The sequence below is a fragment of the Cyanistes caeruleus genome, chromosome Z, assembly GCF_971803275.1.
Source record: "Cyanistes caeruleus chromosome Z, bCyaCae1.hap1.1, whole genome shotgun sequence".
In the NCBI taxonomy this organism is placed as follows: domain Eukaryota; kingdom Metazoa; phylum Chordata; class Aves; order Passeriformes; family Paridae; genus Cyanistes; species Cyanistes caeruleus.
In genome coordinates, this window is record NC_141732.1 from 68084464 (window position 1) to 68108985 (window position 24522).

At 36.5% G+C, this 24522-nt stretch overlaps 1 protein-coding gene across 3 annotated transcripts in view; it reads left to right on the forward strand.

Moving 5' to 3' along the window:
* Positions 1 to 36: 36 nt before the first annotated feature.
* The window catches only part of TTC33 (tetratricopeptide repeat domain 33), a 43762-nt gene continuing 19276 nt past the window's right edge, over positions 37 to 24522 (forward strand). Inside the window, exons 1-2 of one of the 3 annotated variants that reach the window (XM_086870043.1) lie at positions 37 to 329; positions 1083 to 1311. In XM_086870043.1, coding sequence (XP_086726169.1) covers positions 1091 to 1311 — 221 coding nt within the window. In that variant the 5' untranslated portion in view covers positions 37 to 329; positions 1083 to 1090. Of the gene's footprint in view, positions 330 to 543; positions 944 to 1082; positions 1312 to 24522 lie in introns of those variants that run through there. The other 2 variants (XM_086870041.1, XM_086870042.1) reach the window with 2 other exon arrangements.

Here is a 24522-nt window from a genome sequence, read left to right on the forward strand (position 1 = left end):
TGTTTTCTAGTGTTATATAAGTGGGCAAGAACTGTTACACTCGTTCTAAAAACAGCAGCTATTACAGTTACAGAGAAATCAGCAACATGCAAAAATTACAGCACATTTCCCAGCTGGACAGGCTGGTGCTCCAGCTCGCCGGATCTGACTAATCCTTTCCCCCTCGGTCCTGTAAAATCTTTTGCTGCAGAAAAGGAATTTGAAATGGAACAAACTCTGACCACATGGAACAAACTCTGTCTTTTGCGCCCCTGTGGTGACGCGTCTCGTCTCGCAGCCTTTCCCTTGCACCACGGATGGGGCTTTTCTCTCGGGATCGGTCCCGGCAAGTAGGGAGCAGTTTTAAACCCTGTCTTCTCTTTCTGTTGAGGTTTTTGGTTTGGGTTGGGTTTATTTTTTTGTATTTTTTGGGGGAAGTTTGTTTTTTGGGTTGTTTGTTCTTTGTGTGTGTGTTGTGTGTGTTTTAGTTCTGGCAGTATTTTTCTCCCGTTTGAGAAAAAAGCCGTCCTTATAAGCCTGGGTCCCTTCTCCTAACTTCCCGGCGGGTGTCTGCTGTCCCAGGGCGCAGTCCGTACGGGCGGGGGTCACTGGGTTCCTGTGAGACACTCCCAGGGCCCGTGTTTTGTGCCCTCCGCTCCCACGCTCCACGGCTCCCTCAGGCCGCACAGGAGCAGGGGCCTGCCGGGCGCCTCACAGCATCCAAGCGGCCCCGCAACCCCGCGCCCGGCCGAACTACGGCTCCCGGCTGTCCCTGCCGCCGGGCCCAGCCGCTGCTGCTGCCCTTTCTCCTTCCTGCTCCTGCCCGGTTCCTGCGGTGCCGCCCCGCCTTTCCGCTTCCTGCCGCGGGCCGAGGCGCGGCGCTTCCAGCCGTGAGGGGCGGCCGGCTCCAGCGCCAGGTACCGGCGCGGGCAGCAGGGTTGTGCGTACCTCAGCGACCGCTCAGGTGCAGCCGATCGGCTAAATTTTGTGTGGGAGTGCCGCTCTGTATTACTGTTTTAGCCTCGAGATGAGCGAGGCGTGATTTTTCCTGCTGTGTACTTAAAAGCTAAATTACCTAACTACCGAAAATGCATTCTTCCTAGTTCTCCAGATGGCTTCTTTTGGCTGGAAGAGAAAGATTGGTGAGAAGGTCTCAAAAGCTACTTCGCAGCAGTTCGAAGCAGAAGCTGCGGATGACAAGGATGTGGGTGATGATGATGATGGTAACTGGGTGCTTGCAGCTAAGAGAAGAAAGGAAGTTCTCTTAGAAGATTGTGTAAGGAAAAGTAAGGAGCTCAAGGATGAAGGTGCAAATTTGGCTGAAAATAGGAGGTACTAATGTTACCTTACTCCTTTTTCACTGACTGAAAAGCTGCTGCGTAATATTTTAATCCCTGCTCTAAACACTAGTAGTTTGCCAGTATCTGCATTGATAATTTTCATAATTTAAGAAGTGATAATTTATTTCATTCTTCCTTTACTGTCTATTACTAAGTAAGTTTTTGCCTTTGGTGGTGTTGTCATCTGTGAAACGAAATACATATTCCACCTTACCTTTGCATATTCTTATGGCAACAACAACAAAGATTATAGAAATCGAGAGATGAAAAACTGACTGGATCTGAAAGTTGAGAGGGTAAATAGGATGCAGGGTGATAAGCCGTACCGTAAGTAATGCTTTAGCCACTCTTGAAAATGTGTCTTTTTTCCCTTACTGAGAGTAAGCCTATTTACCTGCGCAGAGAGCCCAGGTAAATACTGTCAAGCAGCTAATGCGCTGTTAATCTGCCTTTGTTAAGTCAGTTACAGGTTCGAGAGCCTCCTGAATATTGGAAGTTTGGTAGTTCTGGATGGATATTGCAAAAGCGGTTCCATTGTCTTGTTATACTTCAAACAGGAAGTCCTTTCAGTGTAGAGGAGTGTTAGAAGAGGGAGAAGTGGACTATAAATTGTATATTGACTACATAATTTGGCCAGGTCTTCACTGGAGAGGGAAGAAACAGTTCTGAGAGTAGTCCCCTTAAAATCTTGGACATAAGAGCTTTTATCCTTTCTTTTCTTTTAGAAGCATCTTTACTTTATTGTCCCAGATCAGAGATACAATTTTCCTGGTAGAAGTATTGCCAAAATAGGTGGGTGCTCTTGTGCTGTTGAACTTTTTCTTAAAAAATGTCACGCTACAAAAGGGTTCTCTGGGCACTGCGGAAGAGAGAGCAACTTGGAAGTTTAAAGCAGGCAAATTTATATATCATAATAAATATACTGTATGTATGGTTGGGTCTGATTTTAAAAAAAGTAATGAATAAATACAAAATCTCTTTGAGAAAAGGCCTATTTTCAAATATTTAAATACAGTTGCTGCTTTTAACTGGTCACTCAAGTAGTGACACTGTTCAGTGAGTGACTTAAGTTAATTCTTTTGTGTTCCTGAGGTGTGTAATTTCTGAATAAAATTTTGAAGCCTTTTAAAGTTGAGTTTATATTAAAACCAAGTTAAACTTAATAGGTTTTAAGCATTCTGCCATTGTATTAATCAATAGATTTAATGTAGTAGTTGCATAAGGGAGTTGCATTAACATTACTAGTTGAAAACACAGAGTGTGCAAATTAATAGTCAGTTAACATATCTGTTTTTAAGAACAGAAATAAATCACAGATTTGTCTACAGAAAGTTAAATCCATTCTGTCCTTTTAGGAATGTAAAGGTTACTAAATAGTTTATCTAATCTTGTATCGCTAATACATCCTGTACTTGCATATATTAAACAGATTGATTTTTTTATTTGTGTTACACATATGCCTTCCTTTTATTTTGTTGTGTGTCTTTTCTCTATGGTTTGTTTTCGTTTTGCTTTTCTTGGTGTATTTTTTAATGTGCAGCAAGTCTCTTGAACAGTGGCAAATATTTTTTTGTAGATGTGGTTTAGGGCAGGGGCATACTGAACAGCAGGTAATTTTTGATGCTTTTGATGTCTTCACTTGGTCTTAGGAACTGAGTTCTCCATTACCTGTCGGTTAGAAAATAATACAAAAACTTCACCCATCCATGAGTAGCAATGTAAGCATTTTTTGTGAGTTTAGGGTGAACTGTCTCTCATCAGAAGTGCTTATAAGAACTGCTGAGAAACTCTGAATGGCTTACAACAGGTGTGCTGAAGAAGTTATCATTCGTATCTGAGGCTCAACAGAGGTTCTCACTTGAACTTAAAATTTCCATCAGTTACTCCAGCACACTCTACAGTTCAGGCAGTGATGGTGATATGAAGCTGTTGGGGTACACAACTTTCAGACAGATTTTCTCTTAAAAAAAAAAAAGATCACATAGGTATTACTCTGTCTGGCAGAAAGTGGTTGCTGTGATTTTGCTCAGGCCTGTGTTGTCTATTTCTTAAATATACATTTGAACAGCATAAGCAGACTCATGTAAATAATTAAATACTTAAGGTGGATTGTCTTCTGAAATATCAAAGTGTGGTAACAGTTAAAAAAAGATCTGAGTTGGATTGTGTAGCATTCTAGAAGAAAAGCAAACACCTAGCACTAGAAAGTAACAAAGATTGGTTCTTGATTGGTGTTACAAGTGGAGTGAAGACAATCCTAAAAGAAAAGCTCGTGAAGAAGCAGGGGGCTAAATAAAAGAAAAATTGGAAAATAATAAATTTGACTTCAGTTCTAAGGATAGAGAGACTCTGAGGTAATGTGCCTGGCAGAAATTAATATGATGAATTTTATAAGCAGGCCCACAATTATTTAGCTAAAATAGTCATTACCACATTTTATGCTTTATTAGTCTACTCGGGTTATTTTTCTCGTAACAGAAGGCAGTGATGGTGTTATAATCCCCACTGTGATTTTGTTAGTCTGTGTGTACACTGTAAGTCTGTTTTTGTGGATGAGTGAAATCCCAGTGTTTGGTGCTTGTAAGATGGGGGTCTCATGCTTCTCTGGGGGAGGGAATAATGAATGAGCTTCTCAGGCACCAGGATTTATGCAACCTGCGTTATTTGCTTGTCAGAGTTGGGATTGTTTGGGAGGTGGTGACCCTCTGTGGGTTTTCAGCTTTCTTGGAACTGTTTGAGGAGAGTTTGTACCTGCTGTAATGTGTAATGAACCTGATAAGCCGAGACACACAGAAGAAAAACAGTGATGAAGATGACAGTTTCTGATCCATATTTTGCATTTTTTTGTGGGATGGGAAGAAAGATCAGGAGTTTACCAGAAAAAGGCGTTAAACTAAGTTGATTGTCATGTCGGGTGTGTTCCTGTGAAAAACACTGTTGAGGAGACTCTGACTTAGAAATTTGATAACTAGGCAGTGTTGAAGATGGTTTGTGAGTGGGTGATCTTGTCAGAGTAGCAGGAAAAGGCAGATGTGTGGAAGAAGTATCACATTTGTATGCTCTTTTGATGTGTGAGGAGCAGTGAAAAAAAGTGTGTAAACATATAGTCTTCTGGGAACCAGCACGTGATGCTATTCTTTAGGCTGTCATGTGCAGGGCAAGAAGGTGGCCTTTGATAATCCCTATGGATCCCCATTAACTCAGGGTATTGTGTGATTTCTGTGAACAGAATATTGTCTGTTGGCGGAAAGTATGGAGAATATTTTAGAGGAGAATTTTTTTTTTTGCTTATGGGAAGCTTAAAATATTTGTGGATTATCCATCTTATGGATATGATTATACTTGATTATACAACCAAGTTTGGATGTGCCCACATACACTGCAGTTAAAATAAAAGACAACTGGAAGCAAAACCAAAACCCAGCAACCCCAATTCAGTTTCTTTGTGTTGATAGTCCTACACTGTTTTAAATCCAGCATAAGTTCACATGTTCTGCCTTCATATTTTGAACACAGCAATTTGCCATTACAGTGTTACTTGACTGGGAGGGAGATAAGCCTCTGGCTCTGGCCACATGGTTAAGAAATGGTGAAGGTGCAGATAAACAATAAGTATGATGTCCTTAAATACATGGCAAGTGAGAGGTAAAAGCAGGAACAAAAACTTCTGTTAGACTTATGTCCTCATTGTAACTCTGCTGCCTGTCCATGCAGTAGCTCTGCAATCATCCCTGTGCTGTTTTCAAACTTCTGTAGCCGCCCAGTAAGTGGCGATAGAGCCCTTCTCAACGTGCCCTGAGGAGGTGCAGGATTTCTGTTGGAAGTAGATGTTGGGTTTAAATTCTCAGTGGTTTGCATTTATTTTTTTTTTCAGTTTTGCCAAATACAAGTTAATACTGCTTTTGCTTCTGATAATGTTTATTGCACTGATGAAAAGTTAAAATTTCTATCCTGATGAGGAAGGTCATATTTTCAGCTGGAACACTCCTACCTTAGAGGTTCTCCTATATTAAACAAAAAATAAGTTTCATGAAACTGTTTACTTTTGTTGCAGGATTAATTTTTTAGAATTGCTTCATTTTCTAATCTGTTGAACTGAACTTTTCTGACTGGTAATTTTTTCCACATTTTAGGAGTTGAGACTTTTTTCTCTGATGTGAATGCCAGCATGACTCCCAGATGTGTAGTTTGTGATTCTTTAGCTATATATGCCGTAACTGAGTTTGTTTTTCTCACTGGACACTGTAGGTTGTCAGATGATGGGGCACACACCTTTAAAAAGTATTTTTAGTGTAGTGGTAATTCAAGTGTTTACTGAAAAAATATGTCTACCAGGTAGAGCAGATTTTCACAGTTGTATTTATTCCATTTACCCATGTGTTTTAAGTTTAGATTATGGTAAGTACTTGATTAAAAATGAGTTTGGAAAGTAATAAAATTGTTTTCAGATCGTATTACAAATTCATTTTGATGCAGCTAAGGTGGCAAAGGATAGACATCATTGTGTTGAAATTGCTTTTCAAGTTTCAGTCAATAAAACTGATGTTACTTACATAATCCAGTGTTAATAAAGAGGTTTTCCAGCAGTAACAAGCAGCTGTCTTTGGCAAAAACATTTAATCAATTTAATAATCTGAGTTACATTGTAGAGAAACTTAGGAAAAATAGGGTGTGTTAGAGAGAAGAGGAATCCAGGGAGAACAGGTGGCACTTGAAAGTTAAGAGTAGCTCTTCCCGATGAAGAGGATATCATGAAAAGGTGAATAAGAGTCCTGTGTGGAGGATATATAGGATAAGTATATAAGAGTATATAGGATAGGGATAAGAATATACATATATACACACACACACACATATATACACACATGCATATGCATATACATTTACACATACATACATATATATATACACATACACATATATATACGAACATACATGTATATATATATGTGTATAAGAGTACACAGGGGCAGGGATGAAGTTAGGAAAGACAAAGCCCATGTGGAGTTGAATTTGGGGGGATGTGAGGGGCAGCAAGAAAAAGGGCTTGTACAGGTGTATCAGCAGCAAAAGGAAAACCAGGAAAACATGGGTCTTTTACTGAATGGGATGGAGAATCTAGTGACAGAGGATGCAGAACTATTTTTCCGTGGTCTATACTGGTAAGTGTTGTCTTCAGGAATGCCAGAGAATGACAGACCCACCAGAGGGGAAGTCTGTCTCAAGGAAGACTTACCCATTATGAGTCAGACTGAAATGTTTAGATAAACCTGATCTATAGAAGTTCATGGTACCTGATGTCCATCCCAGAGTGCTGCAGGAGCTAGCTATTATCAGCATAGAGAGTCTTCAACTGCGCTTGAAAGGTTTTGACAGCAGCAGGGCATGGCTCCTAGGAGCTGACAGTCTCGTGGAGAATGGTGTGGATTTCCCATCTGTTGATACTCTGGACAGGAGCCTGAGCAACGTCCTTTAGCTGACCCTGCTTTAAGCAGCTGATTGGACTAAACAATCTCTAGAGTTTCATTCCAATATTGGCCTCTTTTTAAGTATATCCTATTAAAACTTCAGACACTTGTAGCATACAGAAGGTAGTTCCTAGGACTTAAAATTTTGATTCACTAGTACAAGTGAAATACTTTGGGTGCAAAATCAAATTTAAGAAACTGCTCTGCCTTCTTACTATCACTGCTAACTGATCTCATTTAAAGCAAAGATGTGTTTTAAAAGTTAAAAAATTAAAAGGATTGATTCAGTAGATAATCTGTGAGTCTATGAACTTTAATGTCTGGCCTCAAGAATAAAGTCTAAAGTTCTTTTAGGTTGCTGGCATTGCTGGCAGTGTTGACTTTCATAAGCGTAATCTGAAGGCACTACACGGTTAGGATTTTTATGATTAAGTGTAGGAGAAATTTCTGGAAAATGCTTATAATGAAACCTGGAGTATGTAGTAAGTACTCATGTCTACTGTTCCTTGTAGGCTGAAAATAACTGTTTAGTATCCGTGTGGATGTAATTTGCATAATGATATGGTATAAGGTATAAATAGCTATTATATATAATGCTTACATCCTTCAGCGTGAATTACCAATACCAGTGTACTGCAAACAAAATGAAAAGTTTTAGTATCAGAAATTATTTGATTAGGTTGAGAGTTTTTTTGGGTCAGTCATGCAAAAATGCAGAGAACATAAGTAGATTTCACACTGTAAGTAAAATTATACAGTGCAAATAAGGGCTTGGTTAAAACTGTTGTGAATTCTAGTCAAAGTACTTTTCAAAGTATCTTTTAAAATGATCACCTTTTACAGTTTTTCAGTGTTTATCATTACTGTCTATTTTGTGTCAGTATAAAACTTCCTGTTAGGCTTCCTTGGGATTGCTGTACACATCATATGCTCACTAGAGATAAAGGGTGTGTAAGTTGGAAGTCCCCATGACATGAGCTGAAACAGAAAAGACTGAACAAGTACAGACTTTGTACCTTTGTTTTTTGGAGATAGCATGTTACAGCTTCTCTTTTATTAGTCAGAACATATGGAACTTCTCTACAGAATTAAAAAAAGTGCAGAGAATGTTTTGCAGTGTTTAAAACACTCCTGTAAGCTGTTGTGTGGAATAACACATTGATTTTTTTTGTCTAAGTTGATTTCTATTGCTAGCTTTATTTTTTTCATCACTTATTGATAGAGTTGCTACTTCCTGGTGATGCATCTAGCTGGCCCTTTTCATTGAGAAGTAAGTTGTTTGTAGACTGCATAAGTAGTTGTTCTCATTTAAGTTGTAATTTATCTTTAGCTGTTTTCTTTTTGTTCTGGGAAACATTATTTTCCAACAGCTGGTTATTATTTGGCAAAGCAGGAGTTCAGTTATGAAATTGTTACTAATTTAGTGCAGATTTTTCTGAGAGTGAGTGCAAGAATTGTAGATTATTTAGGATGTACCCAGAGTTTGAACAGTTTTGAGAGTATCTTTTTGTTACAATTGTTGTTCCTTGAGGATATTGAAATGTTACACCATACAAGCCATCTGTATTTGAATGAGTGCATGTTTCTATGTGCATGTATTTGTAAATAGAAGCAGAAGGAATATTCACATGCAAGCTGTGGACTGTGGAATCATTTATATAGGTCTTTATAGATATATTTTCCTTCAGAGAAAGCTAATTTAATTGCTGCCTGTGTATCATCCTTTATAATTTAGGCAGTTACTGTTGTCAGCCTCGATAACAATCAGTATTCATTCAAAGTCTCTTGACAGTGTGAAGAGAAAGAGATACAGCCTGTGAGGTGACTGCAGTCCTCCTGTAAATACCTCTGATTAGGTGTCTAAACTTAGGTGAGGGGGTGAGAAGAGTTAGGCCTATTAGTGCTTTTTTGGAGGTGAAGGAAGGGTAATTTTTGTTGTCTGCGTTTGTATTTATGTCTAGAGGGTCTGTTCCTTCTGTGCATGAAATACAATTTTTAAGAATTATATATTATACAGAATTTTATAAGTGAAAAGCTATTTTTTTCACTAGCTATGTCATATGCAGTATTTTTTTTAAAAAAAAACTCCTTGAAAATATGTTTGCTTACTTAATATCTCACCTTATATTTAAATACGTAGAGAATGATACTGGGACCAAAGAAGCATAAAAAAACCCACCAGTTCTTATGTGTTTCATAAGAATGTATTAATTTTTAATGTGTATGTGAATATCCCTGCCTTCATGCCTTACAGTTCCCTTTTTTCTGTCCTTTCTCCATATATAAAGTTACTGGAAACTAATGAATACTTGTCTCAAATTTTTATAGGCAGTAATCAATAGTTTCTCAATTTTTATGTTACTTGCTGCTTCTCTTGTTTTGTCCCATTCCTAGCATGCTTTCCAGAAACCTTTTATTTATAACCCAGTAGGACAGTTGCATCTAATTCCAGAATACCTCTGCAGTATTTCTTAACTACATAACACAATGAACTGTAAATAAATAGCTTAAAAATATTAATATTGATACCTCATTACTTTAATTTTCATTACTCATTATGTTAATATTTTGGATTTAATTTTTACCACCCACTATCAAAGCTGTGCTTGAAAAATTAAAATACATGAAAGCATGTGGGCTGGCATATTTCTATCCTTGTGTAGTATAGTATATACTATACATACTATGTAATATATATATATATATATATATGTATCTAGTATAGTAAAGTATACAAAGGTGGAGTAATTAACTCTGCCATTTTTACCTAATTTTTCTGGCAGTCTGATTTTCCTTGAATCTGATGTGTATATGCCACCAGACTTTGAGATATTTTCCCACATGAACGTTGACAACCTTCTGCTGCATATCAGAGACAATGAGTGTATGTAGCAGAGTGCTACTGGAGCATTTTTTTCTCCTCCCAAGTGCTGTGTTGAGGCAAAGTGCTTCAGTGTGTGTTTCAGTTGTCTTGATTTCTGAAGCTGTCTTCATTCCTTTTCTCTCTCTGTATGTTACTGTGATAAACTGTCTGAGACTGGGCTCATCCTTTGAGATGGGTGACATGGTGGCAGTGTAGCCATCCTGCAAAACTAATTTCTGCTAGCAGGTGTGTGTTGGTAGGTGACAGCTAGAGGTTCATGTGAGTTCTTGGATGCAGAAGTCTACCTATCAGGTTAAAGAACATGCTTGAGCTTAGAGATTTTGATTACAACTTCAGTTAGGAATTCTAATGTTGCAGGTTTTAAATGTAGGGAATTCTATTATTTATATGCTTAGAATAATGCAATTTAGCAAAACCTAGTAATTTACCTAAATAATCTAAGCAGTTTGTATAGATGAATACACTCTATGGTCTTTTCCACATCCTTCATAGGATTCTCTGTATTAATAGTATATATTACAACATGGATACTGTAATATGTGAACATATCTTATTTTTTTTTAAGTGACAGTTCTGTTGTTTTGCTTTTTGTCATGATCTAGTGTTAAGTACATCTAGTTCCTTTTACTTGAATAATGAAACCTTTGTATTTAAAAATAATTTTTTCATAATATTATTTCTCTTCATAGGGGAACCACCAGGGAAAAAATTAAGTGGTTTCCTTATTTAATAACTTCTAAAAACTATTTTAAGTTTGTCTTTAAGTCTAGTTATTGTTGCTGACAAAGATAGTATCCCTTTCCATTGCCATTGTTTTAACTGTCTCTGCACTCATGGAATATAATTTTGAAATAGTAATTTAATATCTCTTGCCCAATCCTTACTGAACATGATTTGTACCTGCTGTGCCTATCTTACAAAATTAAAATGTACTCATTTTAAGGGACTGTAATTGCCCATTTGGTGCAGTGCTTTTCTACAGAAGTAGGATATGGCTACTTTGTTAAAACAAAGTGTACTTTGTTAAAAAGTCTTGATTCCTACGTATATGTCAGCTTGTCTTCTAGCTCCAAAATGGTGTCCTCCATATCCTGTGCCATATTGTGAAAGTATTCTTAAACTGAAAAGGATGCTTGGCAGTAAAGACTTAGAATAAAAGCTCTCTATCAACATCTTGTTCAGCCAAGTCTTTTGAAGAATTAACTCCAACAGCAAATGGGGAAAATTGAGAGTGGTGCATTCTCAGTTTACATTGTAGATATGTTTGATAATGATTAGATAGTTGTCAATGAGTAGACTTCATAACATTAACTACTACCACAAGAATAACTGCTTGGAAGGGTCCTGTATTTGATGTGGTCATCAAATTTACAGGAACCTAATTTATTGTGTATCTTGAATTTGTCTTTTTTTTTTCTGTTTGTTTCATTGATTTATTTATGTGGCAATTAACAATGGAGTAATTTTGTAGACAGTTATTAAATTATGTCAGTTAACCAAAAGCAAGGGCTGGTGTGTGCATTGTCCCTAGCTTTGGTTGTTTGGAAGTACCTGGTCAAAAACTGCAGTTCACTGGGTAAACTGATTTGACTTGGGGGTCAATGTAACCCACTTCCACTGCCCTTTTATTTCCACTACTTTACCATGGTCCTATTTTTTTTGTTTTTACCATTCAGTAAGCCAACTCAAAGTACCAGTTAGTCATGGTACTGCAGAAGAAGCCTGGCTGGAAAATAGTCTTTTTCTGGTTGCTGCTTTGGATCTGGTTCACAAATAATAACAAAATAGCCAGAAAAATGGGAATGAGTAGCCAAACAACAGGGGAAGAGGAGGGAAGTTATTTCATTTATGCTGTATTGTTTTATAGCTGTTGTTTGTTATGTTACTGTATTGCACATAAAATTTGAAATGGTTATCTGTGAATTTGTTTGCACTTGTAGTTGTACTTCTAAAATGCTTGTCTGTTTTCAAATGAGTCTTATTGTCTCACTTTTATCACTAGACTGTGAACAAAATACTTCTAATTACTTCATAGGGATTTTACTAGCAGTTATTTTCTCCAGTTTTAGCAGTACAAACTAAAGTGCACTTTTTTGATGTGGAATGGGTACAGAGAAAGTATTAGCAAGTGTTAAAATACATTGCCAAGTACTTTTGGTAAATCATACAAATCATTGGTAAATCGTATAAAATGGATGATAGACGCTGTACACTTTACTCAGTAGAGTCATTTGGGTAATTTGTTTTGGTCATAAAGGGAAGACTCAGTATTTACATATATGCATGTATATATAATACATACCATATTCCCATATGGTACATACTCATAGTGAAAGAGGTAATGCAAGCCTCCTCTCTTTCCTTTTGTGTCTTCTGAAAAACAGTCACAGAAATTTTGTTTTTATTCAGAACTGAAGTTTACTATTTTTCAGTCAGTTCAAACTAATTATTAATTTTTACAGGCTGCCATTCTGAGCATGAATTTGATATATTTTCCTGCCAGTCTTTGGCTCTAGCAACTAAATGATAAATATTAAAACAATGTTCTGTCTTTGACTTGTCAACTGGTAATAGAAATCCAGTGTAGTAGACCATGCATGGCTTAAGCTTTTTGTCTTCTGCAAAAATTAGGAAATGACATTTAAACAAAATTCATTTCATAGTTGTGGGGTTTTTTTCCGCTACAGTCTTTGGATAAGAGATCTTGGCAGTGAATAATGGGTTGTATTCAGCAGGCTCCACAGTCCTATTTTTACTGTTAAAAATAGGAGACACCTTTTAAATATGTTAAATAGCATAAACTGGAAGAAATCTGCAGTCTAGACTTTTCTGTAGTAAGCTGTATTTGTCTGGAGGTATTAATACAATTTTTTCTTTTCCTGGGATTTGGCTCTTGTGATGATAAATTCACCTTTAGTTAATTTGAATGTTGACATGGATGTTTTTATATTGCTTTTATTCTGAGCTGTGAGTGAAAGTCATTTGTTTGTCAGAAGGTTAACCTTTACTGGTACTGCTCACATAATTTATTTTTCTGGACATATTTGAAATATTATATATTTTAAAACAGATGTAATTCAGTTAAGTATTTCAACTTCCAGTCCTCAAAGAGCATTTTTGATTTGAATTTGATTAATATTTACTGAGACCTCAACAGGGACTTAAATAGGGGCTTGATAAAGAAAATGTGTACATAAAGCATTCTAGGGAGGAGGATCACATGCTGAAATTGAAATGAAAACTTTCCAGTCCAGAAAATAAACTTTATTTTAGACAGCCCCTTCTAGACCATCTTTCTGTCACTGTCAGATTAGAAAGTCTTTTTGCAGAGCAATGAGTCTGAAGGTGATAGGATGCTGTTTTCTATCAACAAACAGCAATGAAAAAAAAAAACCATCATTTTTTTTTATAATGCATTGAGTTTCATTACTATCAAAACAGCTGTTTTGTTTGGCAAAGTACTTCTCCAATGTAATTCCACTATAATTAGGTGAATTCTCCAAATGGAGAATTACACCAGGGAGCTGCCTGGTATTTTAAAGCAAACTGTTGGACAGGTCATAATCTTGATAAGGCTGTTGACTTGCTTTAAGGAGCAAAAGCTTTTATACTGGTGCAAAGCAGGGACAAGAAAATAAACTGAGGTAGGTGAGGAGAATGCAGAACAACTTTTAAGGACCTTCCAGGAAGTTGTGAAGTCATTGGAAGACATTTGTCTTTCAGAAATATGGCAGAATTCTTAAAATCTCTGAAATTTTCAAAACGTCTCTATTGTGGGTGGAATTGAATGAACGAGGTTTCAGAAATCACTTACTTTAGTAGCTGGGTTTTTTTATGTGGTCTTCAAAAATGAGAAAGGAATTGCAATCAATACTGGTAAAAAATTAGAAGTGCTCTCGGTATGAAGAATGAAACAAATAGAATCTAAATTTGAGCAATCATAACTAAAATATCCTAATTAATTTACAGAATTGCTGTAATGAAACCTAAGGAAGTTTTATGCAAATTACAGATACTATTATGTTGAGCATTGCATAAGTATGAAAAATCTTTAACCTGGACTTTTTTTTCTGCATATTTTATTGCTTTTTTGGTTAACTTAACTGATTATGAGGGTGACCAGGTTACTTCTGGTCTTTGTATTCTGTTAATAAATTGAGATGGAGAGAGAAAAATCATAAATATTGAGCAGAACTGGGAAAAAAACACCAAGGTGAGGTAGTGCATGTCTAAATCTAAAGAACGTTCATTGGTGTAGATGGTAGCTTTCCATAAATTCAGGAAAAGGAATTGTAGAGATAGACTTTTGTAAGTCAGACTTAATTATGTTCATCTTATCAATGTAATCAACCTAATGCATAAAGAGAGAAGGTAGTAAAGAGTGTAAGTAAAAGGGCATATTTTTATAATTGAGACGCAGATCTATTCTCTAGAATGCAGGAAGCTATCAAGCTTTGCTTCCTTTTTTTTCCCCCCAGAATGGATCTTCCAGTTTATAGATGCTTTACAGCCCTATGCATTTTTACAACAAACTCATGTTGCTCTGTTTTCTTTTTTGAAAGTGTGTTGTGAATCTATTGATGCTATTGTCTTTCAAAACTCAGAATATTCTTTATAGATGTTTCCTGCTAGGTAGAGCATAGGATTTGAGTCATAAATTAAGATGAAGAGAGAGAATTAATTTTACAAGTTAGAATCCAGAAGCATGGGATAATCAGAACAAATCACTGAAGTATTCCTATCCAGTAGTTAGGATAGTGCAGATAAAAACATCTGATATGTTGATCTTCTGTTGAATCTTCAATGTTTTATTTTGAATTGCATGCTGTGCTATGGGAAAAAACATTGAAATGCATAGTTTAACAGTTCTTGCTGTTCCTCTCTTTTGACAGGCATTGCTTTATTGTGCAGAATGACAGTGCCAGCCAAAACCATCAGTCTGAATGGTTCCTGTAAGGTTGTGTTTCAGTAGAAACAGCCATTTTAAGTGATTAACCAGCTCTGTCATGGGTCTTGAAGCACAAAAGTAACTCATCTGACCCTTTACAGAATGTTTTTGTGTAGTGACATGGAGGGCTGCTGCTCCTTGCTGCTGTAGTGCTGGTAGTGAAAAGTTGCTGCTTTTCTTGCCACTTTCATGTGGATGAGTTCTTAGTTATCCTGAGATTAAGAGCTGTGATAGTTTTCTTAATTCTAGGTAGTGACACCCAGTCTTTTTATATTTGGTCACCCAGTCTATTTATATGTATGTTATGTCCTTGCAGATAAATAGTGCTGCTTATTACATATCTATATTTAACTTACAGTAGGAGACTTCATGGTTTTTGCTGACTAGTGTTTGCATTAGTACTCTATAGTCATTTGAAATCAATGCTTTCTAATAGTTTGAGCTGTATGGGAGGTTTATAGAGTACCTGCTTACTTAACTTACTGGAACATTAATGAAAAAATAAAATCGCCTTTCAAGTATGAAAATACAATAGAGAAGTATACATTTCCCTTATCTTTGTCTTTCTCTCTGTTTTTGTCTAACTTTTGTCATTACTCATCAGCAAAATGTGTTATCACAGATAACAAAAGCATGTCATGAGATAGAACTGATCAAAATACAATGTGAGCAGACTGTTTTTTTTCTTGTATCATCTCTCCCAAAATGTTTTGTCATGTTAATACCCTACTGTTGAGCATCATAATTTGGCAGTAAATAATTTTGAGGAAAAATAAAGGAATCCTAGTGTTTAAAGCCCAGCATTTAATGATTTTTTTTGTTGTATTGATTTAAAGCCTTAATTTCTGTGTCAGATTTCTGAGGACTGTTAGGATCATAATGTTAAGTAAGAGAGAGCGGCCTGCTATCTGTAGACAAATAATTAAAAGGTTAAAAACAGCTAAGAGCAAAAGAGATGACATCTGTCATTTTTGCCTCTACTGCTGTGTGTCTAAAGGGTATCTGAACAAGTAATTCTCAAGACCAGAGTATCGGTTCAGATGAAGCAGAACAGTTTTTTCCTTCCTGCTGCTTTCAGAGGAACTGCAGTGGAAAAAAATTTGAGGAACTAAAGCTTTCTATTTAAAATTTCATTTCAGCAATAAAAATGTGTTACTTCTCTGTGAATACTTAAAAAGCTACAGCTATTGCAATGTCTGATATTTCATTTATATTAATTTGCAGCTTCTGTTTAGAATACTAAAATGGTGAACTGATACTACTGAAAAAATAAAATTCTCATTTGAAGCTTGCAGGGTTAGGATAGTCAGTTCTTACTGCTTAAATAATTAAAATAGCAGGTTGAGATGTAATAAAACTTGATTTCCTTCTTGTATTTCCATGCTGCCACTATTTACTGCAGTTTATTTGGGTTTCCTACAGGGCTCTCACCTGTAAAATGTCAATCAATACCCGATTTTAATTACTTTAAATTAAAAGTCTGGTATTTAACGAAGTGACCCACGTATTTATAGATGGTTGGAAAGCAACTTTTAGGCCCTGCCAAGCAATTATTAGGTGTTATCTTTTTTACCAGCTGTGGTGTAATCTGATACTAATGTTAATTGTAAAAGCATTTGAAGCTGCATTTTAACTATATGAAATAATTTATATTTATTCTTTTTAATGTTCATACATGAACACTAGTTATACACCATACTAAATGTTGTTCTGCGTGAGAATATTTCTCAGTGTGAAATGTCTTGACAATTGCTGTTCTTCAGCAGTGTAATATGACTTTCAGTATGTGAATATAGCTGTTTTTTCCTCCTGTCATGTTTTTAAAGCAGTAACTAAAAAAACTAGAAAACTTACTTATTTCTTGCTGTGAGATGTGGATTAGAACAAGAGCAAAACAGGCTTAAAACTTAAAAGGAATAAAAAAAGTTTATTAACAGAACTACAAGAATAAGAAAACTAAAACAAAACTTCCAGAAAACCCTTTTTCCCCCCCACTACCCAACCATTCTTGTGTTTACATGACAACATAGAGACAACAAACTTTGGAACTTTGGTGTTTAAACAGTCCCCAGTTCCTGCTAGAATCTTTTCATCAGTCTCTGTAGAGAAACAGAAGTATTCTTCTGATAATCTATGGAGTTTCTCACAAGAAAACTATTTCTGTTATAGCTTTCTATTTTTCTGATGCCAGCTGCCCAGAAATATGTCATCAGTTCACTCCTCCCATTTCACATCACTCTGAGGTGTGTTATGGGCCATGAGTCATTTTTAAGGATGAGTTATTCAAAGGCAAAAGTTTTCTTCATCCATCTCTGTGAGTTTCCCTGGAAAACAGAAGTTTTCTCTTTGCCTCAAGTGGCCCCAAATCTTCAACTATTACTTCTCCCCTTCTGTTCTAGCACCTCACTGTATCATAATTACTCCACCTTTTGCTCAAAATCCAAACTTTGAACACTCCATTCCTCCCCATATACTCTGTCATGAATTAAAGGAGTTTTTTCAGAACATTATTGTCCATCTCCACAGCTTTAATAGAAAAATATTTCAGCTTAATTAAAGCATCTTCTTATTCTCTACCTTTTCTGAAGCTTAATTCTTTACTGTCTCTGATAGTTTATAAAGTCTCTTTACATGTTGATTACTCTGGAAAAAAAGGATTAATGTGCAAGTCTCATCTGGGTAGTGAAAGAGTTAAAATCTTTCCCAGGCTTTGTAGATGGTTCTGTGATCTCTGCCGGAGCAGCAGCTGGAGTTGTCTGCGGTGGAAGATTCTTCATGGCTGCTCTGGAGAGTGTGGTCACTGTCTCAGCCTGCCGCAGGTCAAGAGCTTTTCCTCTCTTTACTCGGCAGTCTCTGGTGAATTCAGTCACAGCAGAAACTGCAGCCGAGCCAGGGACCGGCCTGGCCCGGCCAGAGCCCGGGGCAAGCCCCGCAGGCCCCATCTCCCGGCCGGGAGCCGCTGGGCCCAGCCCGGCCCCTGCCCGGGCCGCATGGCCTGGCCAGGGGACGGGAGCCAGCTGGAGCTCTGTTACCTTTCACAGCCAGGAAACAAAGAGACAAAGAAATTCCCAGGCTTAGGTCTTAAGGTGGTGTTCACAGGTTGATCTCACTTTTCAATGGTCAAAACTGATGTCAATTCTTAGAAACGGCCAGCTGTTGGCTGTCCATTGATATAAAAGATGGTTTGTAGGAAACAAACTCCCATCAGCCTCCAGTGGTTTTAACTTCCTTAGGTGCTTCTCCTTGTTTTCTTAAATGCTAATCTATCACACCTCGGTATCAACAAGTCTGTTTTTAGCACTGCCTTTTCGAAATAGAAAGCAGGTATGTTACCTAACTTGCAGCTATAGATACTAGAAAAATACAGGTAAGAGGTTTGCCTGACTGTAGAGAAGTTCTCAAATGTTGCATGTGATCTGGCAGATTAAGATATTTCATTGTGTATTTTTACACATCTTGGTGTTCTGTTTTGTAATTGACAGTTTAGTGTTAATAGAATATGAGTAGAAATAGTTTATTTATTTTGTCTCTTCCCGAAGGTCAAACATTTATTCATACTGCAGCTTCAAATTTTTACATGGTTAAAACCTAAATACTTCTCACTACAGTCTGTCTGTTATTATTTCTATAGTTAATCAAGTATGCAGTCAGTGACTTTGATTGAAAACTTGTGGTTTTCATGACAAAACTAAACCAGCAAAACCACTACTTAACTGAAGGAAGTGTAATTTCTTGGAGTTCCTTTACTCCACCCCAAACACTCAACTGTTTAACTGTTAACAGCTTGTAGCAAGAACTTGAGATACTAGGTGTTCTCACTTAAAAAATACACTACTGAATTCTTAGGACTACTGCAAATGGTTAGCAGTGTATTTTTAGCCCTTCTGACAGTCAGCATGATACAGTCTTATTGCAGGTAAGTAAATTCCTCTGTGTTATATATGTTTTCTATTAAATCCATATTTTGAGAGAAAAATACGAAATAGCAGTGCAAAGTTCAGAGAGGACCTGCAGCAAGGCCAGAAACAAAGCTATAGAATGTCCAGTATCTAGAATTTTTCATGTGATTGGTATCTTTTAACTAAGATTTTGGTTAGTAATATGCAATTTACTTGTTCTGTTTCCCCTGAACATAAAGGATTTTTAAAAAGAAAAATATTTGCTTTGAATTTGCTTGTTAACCAGCTGTATAATTCTCTGCAGTCAAAGCTTAAGTACTGATGTCATTTTTGAAGCCTAAACAAGTGTGGGCACATGCATACATGTTTCCCAAAGCCTCCCTTTTCAGGGACAAAGCCCTAAAATTGCACACACTGATGGCCTGGGAATTAAAGTGGTTGTGGAATTTAGCTTCAAGAGATTTGATTAGCACCTAGATGTTTTGCCTTTGTGTTGCAAATTTTCTTGTCTGCTTACAGGTAAGTGCAGTATCTGAGTGGGTGAACCACGGAACAGTGATTGAACAAGTAAAGAATGGGGTAAAGTAAGTCAAAGGTAGCAGAGCCCTCAGCTCTCAATTCAATATAAAATGTATTTGTGAAAGACAGGTTTGCTCGTTCCCCATTTTCTCTTGTCATTTTTCGCTTTAGTTGTTCCGTTCCTGTGTCTCAAAAAAGTGATTGTGAAATAGTAGTGAGTAATTTTTTGAGACTACTTTTTCATATTATATGTGAGGAAATTAAATGTTAAATTAAATCCTGTGTGTGAGAGGGTGTGTGTCAAAGATGGTACCAGAATCCTGATTCTGTGGCTTTTGCTTTAGAGTACTTGATTTTTCATATGAACTTGTTCATCTTTCTCCAGTATTATATTTCATAGTTTTTCTTGGACAAGGGTAGTGTCAAAACTGCATTTGCCTAATAGATACAGTGATAGAAATTAGCCATATTTACATATGTGTCTGGAATAAAAATTAGGAAACCTGTGAGTGGAGCTTACATCAAACCTTTGATCTTGTAGTTCATTGTGATGATAGATGGTAATTACTTTTGGCGTATAATGAAATGGTAATTCCCATCTATTCTTCTGTGGAAGTTGTTGAGAGAGAGAAGTCTTTTTTAAACACTTGTGTAGCTATTTGATTTTATGGTATGTTCAGCTGATTTACATATAACAGAGCTTTGTGTTCACTGTATAAACTAGACTTATTTCTAGACTTTATTTCACTTCATGCACTACAAGTGTCCAGGTGTCAATGTCCTGATTTTGAATGGTCTAATATGTGCAAGAACAGTAACTTTGAATACATGGGATTTGAAATTATGTACTTCAGATATGTGCATGTTGTTTTGCCCCACTGTGAATTTAGAAGAGTTTGTCTTCACAAAGGGTAGCTGCAGTGAGTTTATTTCTTCTTTACTGTGGGTTAAAACCCACATATATTGTCATGTGCCATTGAATAATTGCCATCCACCTCTAGCCACGCCTAATTGAGACTGTTAAATTAAAACATTTTCTTGAAAGTTACGGTGGATAGTAAAGTAGATGTTTCTTTCCATACATAATCAAAAGTGGCCTTTGACACTTTACTACAAAAGAGCCATGCTTTTGTGCTGCAGTGGTCATGATTCACCTATAGTTATCAGAATTATCTGACAAAAAATTGGGAAGTTGAAAAGAACATTTTAAACACATGAGGCATGATAGTAAGGTGCACTAATCTTGTGACTGTTATCAGACTAAATGTGCTGTGGACATAAATTTTCTGTGTGTTTGAGCAAACAACTTCTTGTTGCTTATTTAAAAACTGTTCTTCTCCAAATGCTTCTACTAAGTGCTGTTCATCTCTCTTCTCACCCCCAGCAGAGGGACATGCTTTACTGTGAAAACCTAGCTTTATTAGAGAAATCCGAAGTTGTTAAACACAAAAAAGACATGTTACATTCATTCTCGCTTTCCTTCCTGGTTTCCTCATTCACCTGCTGTTTGTATCTTTTCTCCCAGAATCTATCCCTGTGTCATCTCTCAGCTTAAAAAGAGAAGTTTATTCCTATAATCAACTTCTCCTTTAATTTTAATTTCTCTTTTTATGTAGTCTGTATAATTACTGAATAGTGTTCTTTTCCTCAGGTTTCCAACAAATTCAGAGTTTGACCCAGTTGACTCGGTTAAAAATTGTTGTAGATGGTGTTAATGGTGGCCACTGACCATTCTTGTTCCTCCTCTATGACAGGAATCTTTGACAATGAGGCATTTTCTTTTTAAAATTTGTTGTCCCTTTCTTAGCTTTGTCTGTGTTTTTCCTCATTATCCTGTAATATTTGACGGTAGGAGTACCTATCCAATTCTAAAAGAAATCCCAGGACTTACATTTCTTCATGCCTTCTCCTGACACTCTGCTCCTGTACTCTGCCTCTCTCCTGCAGATGTCTTGTTTTGTCTGAATTTTATACCATCTCCTCTTTTTATTATATTTGCAGATATTGTCACTCTGATTATGTCCTGTCTCACTCTCTTCCTGAAGCATCAGCCTCTAGCAAGCCTGCAAGTAAAAATACAGGACTCTAAATCCTGCATGAGCTGTATTGCTCATTTTTAGGATTTTATGTATGTGATTGAGAAATCAGTATCTGTGTAATATGAGCATTAGGTTTTTTACCAAGCCGCAAACTTTTGTCTTAAATTTTGTTTTAATGATTTTATTTAAGAGTTCAAGAGATCCTGTTTTCCCAGAAGTGGTGTTGAAAAAGTGAAGTGTAAGCATGAGATGTTTGTTTCAAAAGTTTGGCAAGTTGTAGAAAAACGTGCCAAGTTTCTGCAGCTCGCAGATGGTCAGGAGCATGTCTGAAGAGAGCAGTTTTATTCATTCAGGGGAGCTATGGGATTTCATGACTGTTAAATAAGAAATGTCTAAATCCATCGGGTCTTGCATGCTGAAGCCATTCTGGATGTATCCAGTTGTCAGTAATTTCTTTTTACAGCTTTGTAATAAGGAACAGAAAATGCAAATTAAAATGTGATTGTAATTGTGTATTTTTTTTTTGTAGTGAAGTGAAATACTTGGATGAAATCACTGTGGGTAGATATAATGTATCTGTATACTCCTATATACTACTATAGATAGAATTCTATCTTTCAAAATATTAGTCTTATCTTAAAAATGCTGCGTACTACTGTTTAGGTGCTTAGTTGCAACGTACAAACACATAAGGGTTTTAATTTTTCTGGAAATAGTGTTTTCATAACCCATTAAAAACAGAATATGTCCATTATTGGTATTCTCTGACTTTACTACTGCAATAGTTAAATTTTTATAGCCATCCCAGCGATCTAAAAAGTAATGGATCTAATTTTTGTCAGCTTATATTTTGCTTAAAGTTGGTTTTCGTTTAGCCAAGAGATAATAATATCTTAAATCATTTATCACTGTTTTTGCTGATGTCTTGGTATCATACAATCATAGCAAACTTGAGATTTTTCTGCCCTGGGTCCTGCTTGAAGCAAAGACAACTACAGTGAGTTGCTCAGGATGTTTTCAAGTTGAGTTTTGGTTTTCTCCAGTGATGGAGATATGCGTAAACAGAATTTTCGGTGCTTTGGTTTGTGCCTGTTGCTTTTTGTCCTGTCACTGGGCATGACTGAGAAGAGTCTGATTCCATCTTCTGAATTCCCTGCCTCACTTCCAAATTGGGTAATTTTGCACCATGGTAAGATTCCTTTGAGCCTTCCCTTCTCCAGGCTGCATACTCCTGTGTCTCTTAGCCTCCCCTTATATGACAGATGCTCCAAGCCCTAAACAGATGTCATATTTATATCAAAGCTTTCTTTTACAAAACTACTTCTCCTCACAATGGTAAAGGACAGTGGTAAAGCTGTACAGTTTAGCTAAAAAAAAGCATCCTGAGAAACATTAAAATTGTCTATCTTTAAAATTATTTATTTTGCAGCACTACCCTTCTGTTAACTCCCTTCTTATTTCAGCTAAGGTTTATGGTTTTCATAGAGCATTTTTTTGAACATTGACTTTATAATCTTCTCTAAGAACCATTTTCAGTATGGTGTTTGATATTTAATATAATCTTTTATATAACCTTTTCCTGCAGAAGAATGTAATAGAACATTCTTTGATTAACGGATTACCTTTTTATAAATAATTTTTCCTAAATTTGCATTTCTAGAGCAAGCAACATGGTTCATTTTTGCTTAGTAAGGAGAGTATCCTTGGTCTGTCCTGGAGCAGCAATAGAAGCATCTTTTTCTCTGAGTACTTAAAAGAGCAGCCAAGTTTTAGAAGACCTTCCTCTAAAGTAAATAAGTGCACTGAAAAGATGACTGTTTTACGGGCCTGTGGGTATCTGCAGACTGTAAGCTGGTTGTCAGCAGTTGGTCTCCTGACTAAGTGGAACCTTTCCTTCACCAGCTCTCTACTGTTGTGTTCTTAGTCTGGGAAGTGATTCTGGCATTCTGTTGCAGAATTCTAGCATCCTTCTCTTGGGTCATGACAGTATTATGTAGACATAATATTATGTAGACATAATACTCTCGCAGACAGAGTTACATAATTTACTGTTCACACACAGAACACACATAGATAGTGTTTCTGTGAATGTACAACTTTTTCTACCTTGTCCATCTTTATTCTCTTGGTAGACTGTTGACAAACTATCAGCAAAACCCAGTAGAATTTGGGGGATATTAGCTTATATTTGATCCTTCCTTCAGAGGTAGCTGGTTCTTGCTAGGAGTTTTATCACATTCAGATTGGTGCATTGAGCAGTAAAGGTTCCTGAAATGCAACTTATTTTTACTTGTTTTTACTTTCGTTTTTACTTCAACATCTTTTTACTTGCAGAGTGCCAGTGCTGTTCCTTTCTTTCTGGTTACTGATGTTATTACTGTATTGCTCTGTTCTCCAAAACTTTATTTACTAAATTTTTTTTGCTGTACTCACACTATTGCACCTTTCTGCATGGCCAGGGCACCACCTAACTGAGCTGAGGATCCTTATTCATGTATGCTTTATTTGCAAGGTCTATGCTAGGTCTCAAACTATAATCTTCTCTAGAAGTAGTCCCTACTAAGTAAATAGCAGCATAAGACTTATATTGAGGCATGTAGAAAATATGATGTTTTCTTAGGGTGAACATCTGCCCATGGGGTGTGAACTGAGATGAAAAATGTGCAGCTGGTCCCTAAACTTCGAGGAAGTGTAAAAATTTGTTGAAACATACATTGCTTAGCACTCAAATATCACATTCATTACTGTAATTTGCAAACTGATACCTGAATCATAACGAGAGTCTGACTTCAGTTGCATTGCTTTTCCAGTCCAGTTTTCTGTTCTAAATTATTTTCTGAATTCTTTATGTGAAATTTCTGAAGTCTTCATGTCCCTGCTCTGGAAAACCTGCAGCTGTGATACAACCTAGAGAACTGAAAACTGGGGAAAGGAAAAGGAGGGAAGACTGGGGAGTAAGGGAAAATAAAAACGGTTTTGTATGAAGGGTCTGTGAAAATTGCAGTAGTTTTACTTATACTATATTAAAATTGAAGCATGTGTATCCCCCAAGAGTAACCGTTTTCATACCTTTGCAGTGTAATTAATATAAATTCAGGTGTCCCCACATAGTTCCATTACAAATGTGGATTTTGAAGTTTCAGAGAATGTGTGATAACTCTACAGACTCCTTAATGTTGATGAGAAGCCACCTTTATTGCTGAAAGACTGCACATCTGTAATTGGATCTCACTCTTCTCTTACAGTTCTTCATTGTGGTTCAAATTTTACCTCATTTTAAGTTTTTACCTCGTTGTTCAAGACAAAAAGCTATTTTTTTATTTGTTTTGGTCATTTCTTGTATTTTGTTCTTTTTCCTAGGAAAGAGCAACATAGTATATGCTTTCCCAAAGAGTGATTTCATTATAGCTGTTTACTTTCAACTTCCTGCTTATATTTTTATACCA